The sequence below is a fragment of the Sinocyclocheilus grahami genome, unplaced genomic scaffold (genome assembly GCF_001515645.1).
Source record: "Sinocyclocheilus grahami isolate Dianchi unplaced genomic scaffold, SAMN03320097.WGS_v1.1 scaffold50.1, whole genome shotgun sequence".
Taxonomy (NCBI): domain Eukaryota; kingdom Metazoa; phylum Chordata; class Actinopteri; order Cypriniformes; family Cyprinidae; genus Sinocyclocheilus; species Sinocyclocheilus grahami.
The window spans coordinates 160,668-174,229 of record NW_015505229.1 but is presented as its reverse complement, the minus strand read 5'-3'; the positions used below and the strand labels follow the sequence as shown (position 1 = coordinate 174,229).

General features: G+C 41.2%; 1 protein-coding gene across 4 annotated transcripts in view; it reads right to left on the bottom strand.

Annotated features, from left to right (window-relative positions):
* LOC107583108 (ephrin type-A receptor 4-like) overlaps positions 1 to 13,562 on the bottom strand; it is a 38,039-nt gene that overhangs the window by 7,099 nt on the left and 17,378 nt on the right. For all 4 annotated transcript variants that reach the window (XM_016269200.1, XM_016269203.1, XM_016269201.1 and 1 more), the window contains exons 4-8: positions 10,264 to 10,419; positions 5,142 to 5,477; positions 3,681 to 3,805; positions 2,434 to 2,593; positions 1,902 to 2,013 (exon numbers count right to left, since the gene is read on the bottom strand). In XM_016269200.1, coding sequence (XP_016124686.1) covers positions 1,902 to 2,013; positions 2,434 to 2,593; positions 3,681 to 3,805; positions 5,142 to 5,477; positions 10,264 to 10,419 — 889 coding nt within the window. The remainder of the gene's footprint in view (positions 1 to 1,901; positions 2,014 to 2,433; positions 2,594 to 3,680; positions 3,806 to 5,141; positions 5,478 to 10,263; positions 10,420 to 13,562) is intronic.

Genomic DNA, 13,562 nt, shown 5'->3' with positions numbered 1-13,562 from the left:
TATATATACTGACACTTGAAGGGGGAAAAATAAATCAGATTAAATATTTTTACAAAACATAAAAAAGAAAAAGACTAATGGCACGCATGAGACACAGTGGGCCAGTACATGAAGGAACATGCTGTCCCAAGTCATTGAACCAGTTCAAAGTTTTTAATAACCTTTTAACCTTTTCTTTAAAAGTGGGGCTGTAAAAATCTGTAACGCTAATCAAGCTGCACAGAGAGAGCGTACACCATATCAAAGTAGAAAGAAGGTCTGTTCACGAACCAAGTCCATTGGCCTTTCATCTGAAATCATTTAGAGATTGACAGATAAAGAACAAACAGGAATGAGGTAAAGAGAATGACAGATGAGTAAACACACACTCATCAAGTGGACAAAACGGCAACAAAATCCCATTTGAAACCACTCCACCCCTTCCCCTAAAAACAGCTCGCCTCATCTGTCCACAATGACATTAATGAGTTAGTATGCACCACCTTCAAAGTTACCATTTCACCCAATCACCTGCTGACCCCTTGGGCCAACCACTGACCCCTCGGCATGGGCGCAGGGAGCAGAAGAGAAGCAATGGAACGGATAACAACCCCACCCAGGACACTGCCCTAGCCCAAGACTCCCTGCTGGGGATGGGGTCACCTGCCTGTATATAGAGAGTGGGGGCTCGGCCGGCAATGCACAACTGCTGTTATTGTTTTTCTAGTGCATTCTGGCGTTGACAAAGGCCCCCAAGGTTCGGGGCTAGTGAAGGGAGAAAAGGCTAGAGTGAGGGAGAGGGGCATATCCACAGGTAGAACAGGAGGAAAGGGCCAGGCTTTAACGCCTGAGTGCTTTGCAGAAGCTGGAAATAGCTCTGCCTGCAGGGGGGCATGTCTTCATAGGAGGAGGCCCAGCCATCAGCCCGAACGGTCGGTACACGTTTATTTTAGGAACAAGAAGATTATCAGGTGTGCTATCCAAGTACCGAAGCGAAGAACCCAAGGCTTTGTGCGAGGCTGTAACCCCCCTCCTCGTTTCCACGATCGAGCGGTTAGTGTCCCCTCAAGGTAGAGAAGAGCGGGCTAAAGGTGAGAGCCACTTTGGATGTGTAGTCTTGTCTCCCATTGAAGGGCTCCACTGAGGAAGTGCTTAATGGCTGCTTGGCCAAAACAAAAGCCCCATTCTTTAGCTTGGATTGTTATTTTCACCCTGAATGAGGGTGATGCTTCTCTTCGGGGACTTTGAGGATGCGGAGATGATTATCTCGGCTGATAATGATACAATGTCAACCACTGTAAGAATAGACACTCTCACCCTGGTCTTGGGAAACTATGATCAGACACAATAGGAGGAGGCATTATGAAAGGGAAATGTAGCTGATGATAACCGTAGTGGAGTAAAAGCGTAGCTGGCTGAGAGTTTGGCAAGAAAAAGTTGTTTGATTAAGGCAAAGCAACCATGACGTTTTGCCCGTGGGAGTATGACAGCCGCTCTGATTGAGTACACGTATGCGCACATACGCCGTCCTGCCGTGCGTCTCGGCTCCCTTGGGAATGGTACGTGTTCCCAACGGATTTCAACACACACGGCACAGAGACCCGTAACAGCACAGCGGAGACTAATCAGGCAGAGCTGCCAACGGCCTGTCACAATACTACTAGCTACACCACAGGGAAAAAGAGAGCGAGAGAGCGGGAAAGAGAAGGAGGAAGAGCCGTGAGAACAAGACTGATGGACAGGTAGAGAGAGGGGAAGACAGCAGGAGCACAGCAGATAGAAAGACTGATATAGGATGACAGACAGGGTGAGGGAGAAGTGACGGAGATGCCCACAGGGACAAGGGGAAAGACGGAGGAAAGCTTCCAGATTCAGACAGTATCTGTGAGACGACTGACACCCAGTTGGGCCTGGTGGCTTACCTGCGGCTGATGATAAAGACTCCGATTAAGATGAGCAACAGAATCACACTGCCGATAACAGACACCAACAGCACGGTAGAGTTAGCACCATCTCCGATGATAGGAGAAGGAACTGAAAGGAAAAACAACATTAAAGTTAATCTCAAATGCGTAATTCTCATTTAAAGTGTCAGATTAAACTTGTCAGCCTATTTGAATTTGTTTAGAAGAGCCTTGTTTCATCAGTGAGGAACAAATCCTGTTTTTTTTTTTTTAAGATGCTGAAATGACCTAATATCAAAGCTCCAAAACATTCCACTCGTTACAGAGTTTACTTTAAAGGGCTTTTAAAAATACCAGCGACTTTGTAGTGAGCAAACAAAGAAACTATCGTAAAGAAAAGGAAAACATACATAAAGGCTATAATTATGCTACTTTAGAGAAATAGTTTCCGGATGAATGGCTTATCCACCCTAAAACTCAACACAAGTCTCTAATTGTGGGAACAAAGACTTGCCATTGTCGGTTCAGTAACACGCACATGGAAACCTACCTGAATTGGTCATGAATTCGAAGGGGGCGCTGAAATCTCCATAACCAGCGGCAGTACGGGCACGCACATGAAACACGTAAGAGGTTAGCGGGCTCAGGCCTTTGATCTCGGCATTTCGGGAAGAGGTCTTCATTATGCGATAGCTGCGCTCGTTTTGATCCTGATTGGATGAGAGGAACAGGAAATGTTGAACCAACTTGTGGAATTGGTCATTAGGATTGTTTTATTTGGAATCAAACCCTGATAAAACAAAACGGAAGAGAGATTTGTTTAATGTCTGACACAGAAACTACAGCCAGGCTTTTGTAGGGAAAACCACAACCTCATTGTACAAAAACAAGGTTGCCATCTTTGTTTTCGCTCGCTCCCTTGGGTGTAACCTGAATTTGCTTGTTCAAAATTAGCTTGTTTCATCACTAGATCCAAACTACTTAAACGATGTCAAGTTTGAACCAAAACAAGCAAAGTAACTAAGTTTAATTGTTTTTTTTCCCTGATGTCCCCAAATGTTTGGCTTGTAATTGTTGGATCGCGAAACAATAACTTTTGTGTCTTGGTCTTGTGTGTGTGTCAGTGTGTGTTTGCAATGGAAAACCTCAGATTGTAAGGGAAAATAATCTGACCACTCCTGCAATCTGTAATCAGTCAGCCAGAGGAAGACACAGCGGGAGCAGAGAGAGGGGAATGCTGTTATCCTCTCTGTATCCCAACGGCCTGTATGCTTCACCCTAGATCTGTCCATCCACCCCATGCTGTTCTGACCCGCTGGTTCACCACACTCATGCTGCGAATGTGAGTGAGTCTGGTCTACCCATGAACTAATATGCAGCTCTCTCGTTTTGATGTACCTGACATCATACGGCTCATGTTAAGGACTTAAGTGAAGGATTCACCTTGATTGCTACATCTTAATCTGCAGTTTCAAAGAAGCATCTCTCCCATTTGTAGCTCCTGACAAGTAAGTGATGTCACTAGGCCTAATCCTGAACTATATTTTCCAAAATATATCCCTTATCTCATGCTGTCAGGATGAGGAACCTCACAAAAACATGCAACATTGAATGTTTCCAACCAGCATGGTCCTTCTGGTGAAGCAGGTTATCCAAGCTGGTTAAGAAGCATCATGGGGCTGCACACCCACATTCAAAACACAACATATGTTGGTAACCATCTATGCTGGTCTTTTGGACATGGATAATTTCATCAGGGCAAAATTTTGGAAACCGCTTTCCCATGAATCTTCTCACCTTCTCGTAGTACTTGACCTCGTACTCAAGAATGACTCCATTGGGTCTCTCAGGCTGTTGCCATGCCAAAGACACAGCATGTCTGGTGATGTCCTTGGCCTGGATGGTGGTAACTGGAGAGGGAGCTGGAGGAGGAGAAAATCACAAAGAGAAAAAGCTTAGTATTGCTAGGAGAACCCCGACCGCCCATCTGTTTCAAAGAAACATAAACATGTTAGTGCTATAAAGCAACAAGGAGGTATGATATTGGAGATATTTGTGTTGTCATACTGAGAAAACCTGAAAAACAACTAAACACTGGAAGCTACATGGGTTAGCATCTGAAAAATAGAGTGATTACAGCTTTGTAACTCCCAGAAAAACGTCAAATCACCAAAGTGAAGTGCCCATTATATCATCATCCCGGATTCGTGGTGAGAATCACTCAAGTGCTTCTGATTATTTTCCTTCTCTCTTAATTCCACTTTGCTACTACAGAAGGTCCACTGATGTTGACATCTAGGGAGCACATGCATATCTGTAATCTTTAAGGTTTTATCAATGACACTCTACAGTTGCCAAAGGGGAAGCAAGACCATGAAACGATCCTGGCTCAATTCCTCAGTGCAGATGAAAATTATAATTATAAACAGATCAGAGTTTCATATTTATATTAGCTTGATTTTTACATTCTCTGACAAAAATCAAGACAACTTGCTATGTTTGTTATGCAGTTCCAAAAGTTTGCTAAGTGGCTGCAAAAGCAACAATAGGTGGTTACTAGGGCAGCTGGTAGGACATTCTGGTGGTGGCTAGAAATAGCAAAAATTGTAATACTGATATGACTTTTAGCAAGCACCAATAGGTGCTTCAGTGCTATAGGGCAATGTCTGCCCAGAGCCCCAATATATGGGGTTATAAAAGCTAAGAACAGACAGTCAGGAGTGAAGGTCTGTTTGATGAGTGTACAGACAGGTGTGATGGCTATTACAATCAGAGTTCACCAAGACAATGATGGTGAGAAAGACTCTTGGAAGACCCCACTCCTGGGGGCCCTACACACAAAATCCCCAAAGCCAGACAAAAAGTCACTTCCTGTCTCACGCTTTCTCAAGAACCCGAAATTAAACACCTTGTAAAAGTTAATAGTCCACTCAGCGCAAACAAATGTGAGCAGCCAACAAATGCACAAATGTGCAATTTGACCCGACATGCGGTTTAATGTCATAAAAATCCATTCTGACAGACAAAGACAAGGAGTAATTAGAAATGTCTCTGTGGTGATATATGACAGAGCACTTTCACAGACGGGAAGCTGATTACCAACTTGATGACTATGTTCTGTATCAGATTGTGGTGACAAATTCAACACATCAGCCTGTGACCAGATCACATGACAACATCAGTCTGGTATTTAATGAAGTCATAATAGTAGGAATTTCATGTTCAACAATAATTTGTCAACATAAACCACACACTTACCCGCTTGGTTGGTGGTAACCGTCACAGACACCGCCTGTTCTGGTCCGGGACTCTGCTTGGAGACCCCATTGACTGCCCAGATCTCAAAGGTGTAGTTGGTGTGAGCCTGCAGGTCATTTATGGATACCCGGGTGGTGCGTAGGCCCAGCTGCTGAGGCGAAAAATGGATGCCGTTGCCGCAAGGCTGACAGCGCTGACCGTCAGAGCTGCACCGCTTACATATGACGTTGTAAGCGAGGTCCTGCCTGCCACCGGAGGATGCTGGAGCAGTCCACTCCAGATTCACAGAGGTCTCGTTCACATTAGAAATAAGGTGCTGAGGAGCAGACGGGGGCTCTACGAAAAGACAATTTTGGAAAAAGAAACACAGTTTAGAGACACTATGACAAAATATGCACATGATTTATGTTTCATTTCCGCCACAGTGATGTCTGGAAGTTTTGGAACAAACAAAACAGAATTATGACTGTGGCAGAGATTGATCTCAAAATACACCCTTGGCAAGGGAATATTCAATGGCAAACAAATACAAACCCACACACACACACACCCTTTTATTGCCACTGCAGGCAGATGATGTTACAGCCTATGACGGATACAAGTCTGTTTGTGTGCTTGTGTGTATTTGTGTACATTTGCACAGTTTTTCTCCATGGTGTTTTCGTAAACCAGGCACTGCTGAATTTAAAGATAATTACATTTATGACAAACCAGCACCACAGGTGACGCAGTGATAGCTGTGCAAAAAGGAAATACACTCAACCCACGAGAGAGTGAGAGAAAAAGAGAGAGAGAATGATTACATCTCCATAACTGAGCAACTTGCTGATAGGGATCTCATAAATGCACATTGGGTCGCCCTTGTTGCCATTGCTGATATAGCAATGACGTTCTCATCATAAATATGGATCTCTAAATCAGCAATCCCAGGTTGACTTTCTCACAAAGTTTGCCTGGAGGAACATTTTATTGCTCAGAGGTTGCTCTTTTATTGCTCAGGAGACTTAATTGAGTTCTCGGTTATGTTATATTCAAGTATGAACTTGAATATAGATGTTTGTCCTAAAATTCCTGAGGAGAAATAAACATAGAATGAAGTGATAGAATTGTTAACATACATTGTAGTGTTTTTATATTATTTGAAAATGAATCTGGATTTTATAGAGCAGATCATTTGTGAAAATTGGATGAGAAATGTTTAAAATCAGATTGAAATCTCAAATCTTGACAGTCTGAGACACTGTTGAGATCTCTATTTAAACTCCAGCTTATGTGAGGTTGTTCGAGTCTTTATTATCATGATGAAATCTGAGGAGCAAGAGATATCCATCTTTTCAATGTGGAAGCAAGTTATTTCCTGTGACTGTGCGAGACTTCCGATTCATTAGCTGCAATAGGTAAATAACTAAAATAATAGTGAGTGAAGAGGACAAACATTCAAACAGCATGTGTCCCATTATCTCTCCTTGAGGTCTCTCATATGGCAAAAGCCATTTTCAAATATCTCCATATCCTCCAAATTATTTAAACACTTCAAACACATATCTGACCTAGGTCTGGATTAGATTGAATTCCTCCTGGCTGAGCTTTAAGTGTAAATGGTCTTTAAACTCTGTTTAACCTGTATTAAGTATGTGGCTGCTGTACCCACCCGGCAGAGTGGGGTGAACCGAGCACACTCCCACGGTGGCTCGGTGCCACATGCTCTGTGATTGACAGGAGCTGATTAAGTCGACTGGCTTCGCTGCATTTTAATACGATAAGGTGAGAGAGAGAAGCTCAGCTCAGCAAGCGTAATGGGGTCGTTTCTCTTGCGCCTCTTCGCTGTCTGTCTCCCCACTTTCTCGCATTTCGCCTTTTTTTCCTCCCTTGCTACCTAGCTCCTTTTTATCTCGTTTTTTTGCGTGCGCCTTTAGCGAATTGGCTGTTGAGTATGTGACAGGTGCTTCTGGGTGAACGGCAGATGGCGATATGAAAGAGAGTTCCAATTAAAGAGGAGATAGAAGCGAGAAAGACAATCCGATACGTAAAATGCATGTCTGGACGCCCGATAGGTGCATAAGAGCCCTTTCCCCCCACCTGCCGCCCCTGATCATTCAGATCTGGAAAACCTATTAAATCTGACACCGTGAACCCATCTGGTCTGGATGCCTCTCTACCCTTTTCCTAGAGATCTTTAATAAATTTATCACGTAATTATTTTTTGATCACACCGGCTTGAGTGTGTGTGTGTGTGTGTGTCTGCAAAAACCTGAGTGATTCGTACGTGAGAACGAGCATGTCATGAACGACTTGACGTGTGTGTTCATTTTTTACGATTAACCCTAACGTCTTGACTCAGAGCTGTGGCGCGTCGACTGTTGGCGCTTCAATGCAGGCCTCTATTTAACAAGCAGAACACTGTTATCAAGTCTATGACTCACCTCAGGGTCTGACACATATCTATCTTTACTCATAGGTGACGCAGTGATAGCTGTGCAAAAAGGAAATACACTCAACCCACGAGAGAGTGAGAGAAAAAGAGAGAGAGAATGATTACATCTCCATAACTGAGCAACTTGCTGATAGGGATCTCATAAATGCACATTGGGTCGCCCTTGTTGCCATTGCTGATATAGCAATGACGTTCTCATCATAAATATGGATCTCTAAATCAGCAATCCCAGGTTGACTTTCTCACAAAGTTTGCCTGGAGGAACATTTTATTGCTCAGAGGTTGCTCTTTTATTGCTCAGGAGACTTAATTGAGTTCTCGGTTATGTTATATTCAAGTATGAACTTGAATATAGATGTTTGTCCTAAAATTCCTGAGGAGAAATAAACATAGAATGAAGTGATAGAATTGTTAACATACATTGTAGTGTTTTTATATTATTTGAAAATGAATCTGGATTTTATAGAGCAGATCATTTGTGAAAATTGGATGAGAAATGTTTAAAATCAGATTGAAATCTCAAATCTTGACAGTCTGAGACACTGTTGAGATCTCTATTTAAACTCCAGCTTATGTGAGGTTGTTCGAGTCTTTATTATCATGATGAAATCTGAGGAGCAAGAGATATCCATCTTTTCAATGTGGAAGCAAGTTATTTCCTGTGACTGTGCGAGACTTCCGATTCATTAGCTGCAATAGGTAAATAACTAAAATAATAGTGAGTGAAGAGGACAAACATTCAAACAGCATGTGTCCCATTATCTCTCCTTGAGGTCTCTCATATGGCAAAAGCCATTTTCAAATATCTCCATATCCTCCAAATTATTTAAACACTTCAAACACATATCTGACCTAGGTCTGGATTAGATTGAATTCCTCCTGGCTGAGCTTTAAGTGTAAATGGTCTTTAAACTCTGTTTAACCTGTATTAAGTATGTGGCTGCTGTACCCACCCGGCAGAGTGGGGTGAACCGAGCACACTCCCACGGTGGCTCGGTGCCACATGCTCTGTGATTGACAGGAGCTGATTAAGTCGACTGGCTTCGCTGCATTTTAATACGATAAGGTGAGAGAGAGAAGCTCAGCTCAGCAAGCGTAATGGGGTCGTTTCTCTTGCGCCTCTTCGCTGTCTGTCTCCCCACTTTCTCGCATTTCGCCTTTTTTTCCTCCCTTGCTACCTAGCTCCTTTTTATCTCGTTTTTTTGCGTGCGCCTTTAGCGAATTGGCTGTTGAGTATGTGACAGGTGCTTCTGGGTGAACGGCAGATGGCGATATGAAAGAGAGTTCCAATTAAAGAGGAGATAGAAGCGAGAAAGACAATCCGATACGTAAAATGCATGTCTGGACGCCCGATAGGTGCATAAGAGCCCTTTCCCCCCACCTGCCGCCCCTGATCATTCAGATCTGGAAAACCTATTAAATCTGACACCGTGAACCCATCTGGTCTGGATGCCTCTCTACCCTTTTCCTAGAGATCTTTAATAAATTTATCACGTAATTATTTTTTGATCACACCGGCTTGAGTGTGTGTGTGTGTGTGTCTGCAAAAACCTGAGTGATTCGTACGTGAGAACGAGCATGTCATGAACGACTTGACGTGTGTGTTCATTTTTTACGATTAACCCTAACGTCTTGGCTCAGAGCTGTGGCGCGTCGACTGTTGGCGCTTCAATGCAGGCCTCTATTTAACAAGCAGAACACTGTTATCAAGTCTATGACTCACCTCAGGGTCTGACACATATCTATCTTTACTCATTATGACAGGGCTCCTCCCAACTCACTGCTACTCACCAAAGTTTTTGATTAGGCAACGCAGGAATAAAAGACACAAAATAGCATCCACTGCAATTAAATGTCCAATAATTTGTCAATGTCAAGCAAGTTTTTTGTCTTTAACTTTGGTAAGTAGCCTTTAGGAAAACAACTCCACTGGTGTGTGAAGTGAACAGCTGCAGTCTGATATGAAGTCCAGGCGGGGCTGGTTCTCCTGAGTGATATGTGCTTCCTTAGTTCAAAATCCCTGACCTGGTCTAATGATTACTCATGTCCAGGGTGGTTTGTTTACGCCTGTGTTTTTAGTCTCACGTAGCTGACTTTTGACTACAAGCATATTCTGGTCCACATCACAGCTTATTCTGGCCAAGAACGGCACACTTAGGAAGAGACCATCTAAAATGTGTTTGAGGTCAGTATACATTTTTTTAAAGAAATCAATACTTTTATTTAAAAAGGATGCCTTAAGTGACATTTATTAGGTTAACTTTATTAGGTTAACTTTACCAAAATTTAATTTTAAATGCTGTTCTATCGTGTTTTCCACAACTACATTATGCAACACAATTGTTTTTAATGTTGATAATAAGAAATATTTTATGAGCACCAAATCAACATATTACACTGATCTCTGAAGGTCATGTTATACTGAAGACTTGAGTAATTACATTTTGAAATATATTAAAATAGAAAACAAAAACAAAAATGCAGCCTTGATGAGCATAAGAGACTTCTTTCAAAAATATTAAAAAAATCATATCAACCCCCAAACTTCTGAATGGTAGTGTAATTTGGACTACAAATGGTCTCAAAGTTGTACACATGCCCCAAAAAAACAGAGGTACACAAAGTGTATATTCATCCATGGAGTCAGTGTGAATCTAGATAAAGTGAGTGAAGGTTCAATACACTTACGTGTGCATGGCATAGAAGCTGGGTCTGTCTCAGACCTGAAGAAGCCTTTGTCACAGGCACAGGAAGTGGATCCCTCCCTAATGGAGTAACTGTGCAGGGGACACTTAGAGCAGCTGTCGTCTGTGGCCAGTGCTCTGTAGTAACCAATCTTACAGGCTGTGAAGAGAAAGAAAGTGAGAGAAAATTGAGACGTTAATGATCGTGAACTATTTAACACATACTGCTACAATAGCTCATCATTTTGAGATCTTGAAACTCTTTAGTCTTTCACCTCCAGCTATCATAACGACACTCAGTGTGTGAATGTTTATGTCAGGCCTGTGAAACACACTGTAAGGGAGTGGTGTGGAATTTCTGAATGACAGACAGCAGTGCACGGATTTATGACACGCTAAGGAAGAGAGGAAGTGATACTAGAGGAATGCACAGTCATTAATCCCAACACCCAAGCCAAGCCCTTTCTCAGCATTTGTTCTCTAGCTCTGTTTTCTCTTTCATTCTCATTTCAAGTTTGTCCGCTTTCTTTTATTTCTCGCCCATTTTTGTCCTCCCTCCAGCTTTATTATTTTCTTCCTTTGTTTGTTTGTCTTTCTACTTCCTTCTTTTTTTTCTGTTGCTCCTTCTAATATGCCACACACATACAAACACACAGCATAATTTCCTATTTACGGTGACAGAGACAAAGGAATGCTTTGAGGTCTTTTATTGACTTTTTCTCTACAAAGCCATCGATACCCGCACAAGTACAGATAGCATTTGAACATGAATAAAGCCGCTACTTATGACATTTATCTAAGAGTTTATTGATCTGAAGATAGTTTACAGATGTGTTTCCCTAAAAGGTCCTATCAATATAAACGCTCCATGCGGAATATCACAAATCATAATAATGCTCTTAGCGATAATCATACATGCTCATAGCAAAGCATTATGGGAAAGAAACACAAGGCTTTTATATGACAAATAGGACAAACAAGCTTTCATGTGTCGAGAGGACAGCCCTTAAAGGGCGGTCACACTGGGCTTTATGTGCCATTCACTTACATTCATATGAATGCAAACAAATGTGAAGAATATTTGTCTTTCACTGCCTACAAAAGTTTGGGTTAGGTGAACTCTGACCTGCAAGTTCGCAAAGCAAAAGGATGTTAAACCAACAGAAAATTCAAATGTCACAGACTGGCCTCTTGGATGAAAATCAAGCATGGGGGAAACTCTCATTTTAGTGGTTTTGCATCCATAATAATATGAACATGGGTGACACTTGTTGGGTTGCAGTGTTGTAGAAAAACCTAATTTTAATACTAATTTGTCAATCATTTGAAATACTGTACAGTGAATTTGTAACAATTTGAAAGATAAATATGATATTCATTTTGATATCTGCTAAGCTATGCCATTTAACGGTATTAAATTATTATTTTTGATTAGCATTAAGCACTAGAGATGGTAGAAAAAGTAGCAATACTAAATAAATAAATACTATAAAATAAAATAAAATTGTTTTCTCCTATGTAAAATCTAGTGTGACTGCCCTTTTATACTTCTCCTAACCAGTCATAGAGCCACAGTGAAAAATATAGTCCAATCCAAAATATAGATGCATATTAAACATGTATTACATTCTAATTGTTTGTGATATTTTTGCTTCACACAGCATTTTCACTTCAAATGAGGACAGAAAAGTTGCATTTCACAAATATTAAAGGGTTAGCTCACCCAAAGACAATTTGCCTGTGTTTTACTCACCCGCGAGGCATTCTAGGTGTATATGACTTTCTTCTTTCAGACGAATCCAATCGGAGTTACATTAACATTTGCCCTGGCTGTTCTAAGTGTTATCATTGCAGTGGGTGGGTGTTTCTCTTTAACAGTCCAAAACACGTTAAATAAAGTATTATTAAAATAATAATAATTAAATAATTAAAACAAAATAATTAAATAATAAAAATAATTAAAACAAAATAAATCTATGCGTTTTTGTAAGAAAAATATCCATATTTCAAACGTAATAAACACTTTTCTCTCACTTCTGCTGACTGTCATATGTGGAAGCCGTTCCGGCGGATGACGTAGGACATATGCGTCACGAGCGCGCCTCTGAGATATGCTAGTCTCACAAGTTTGTTTACAGGAGCAAAGGAAGCAAAGTTTCCTTACTTTAGCAAAAGGAAAACCAGTCTCCTCTTGGCTTATAACAAAATCCTCCAACATTTTTCTTTACAAATCCTCGGTTTGTACTTCTAATTCATGACCGGCATTTTGTTTTGTTCTCTCGCCACATTTGTCACTAATCACGCAACACCGACATCCTACGTCATCCGCCGGAACGGCTGTTTCTGCGTATAACAGATAGCGGAAGTGATAGAAAAGTGTTTATTACATTGGACATATGGATATTTTTCTTACAAAAACACATGGATTTGCTATAGGAGGCCTTTATTCACCCCCCAGAGCCGTGTGAGGCACGTTTTATTACGGATGCACATGCTTTATTTAACGTGTTTTGGACTGTTGAACAGAAACACCCGCCCACTGCAATGATAGAGCTTAGAAGTGCCAGGACCATATTTAATATAACTCCGATTCGATTCATCTGAAAGAAGAAAGTCATATACACCTATGGCTTGAGGGTGAGTAAATAACTGGCTAATTTTCATTTTTGGGTGAACTAACCCTTTAAGGACAGGCAAGATGCAGGTCAGGACCAGTGTTACTTGTAACACATTACAAGTAATACACGTTACATAATTAGATTACTTTTTTCAAGTAACTAGTAAGTAAGGTATTACTTACTTTTTCAAATAAGTAATGCCAGTTACTTTATTTTCCCATTGATTCACTGACACCTCTCCTGTCCCCGTGTTGAGAGAAACTAGGAGTGAGATGCAGAGGCATAGACAGTTCCTTCAGGCTAATTTCACTTTTGGTGTGAAAGGGCCTTTACAGTTGCCAAAAATATAACTTTTGGATATTTTGTTTTTAAAAATTAATAAGCAAGCCCAGCTCAGGTGACAAAAAGTAACACAACAGTAATGTATTGCATTACTCTCCATAAAAAGTAACTAAGTAACACAATTAGTTCCTTTTTAATGACGTAACTCAATACCGTAATGGATTCATTTTAAAAGTAACTTTCCACAACATTGGTCAAGAGACACAGTACTTTAAACAAGTGTCCCTCATCACTCTCTGCCTCATTCTCTCTTATTTTCTCTCTTTGCTGGCCAATTCTTTTAATCTCACATAAGTGTCAGGAACCCTGCGGCCGCATTAGCGCTTGCCTTCGGGAATCACCA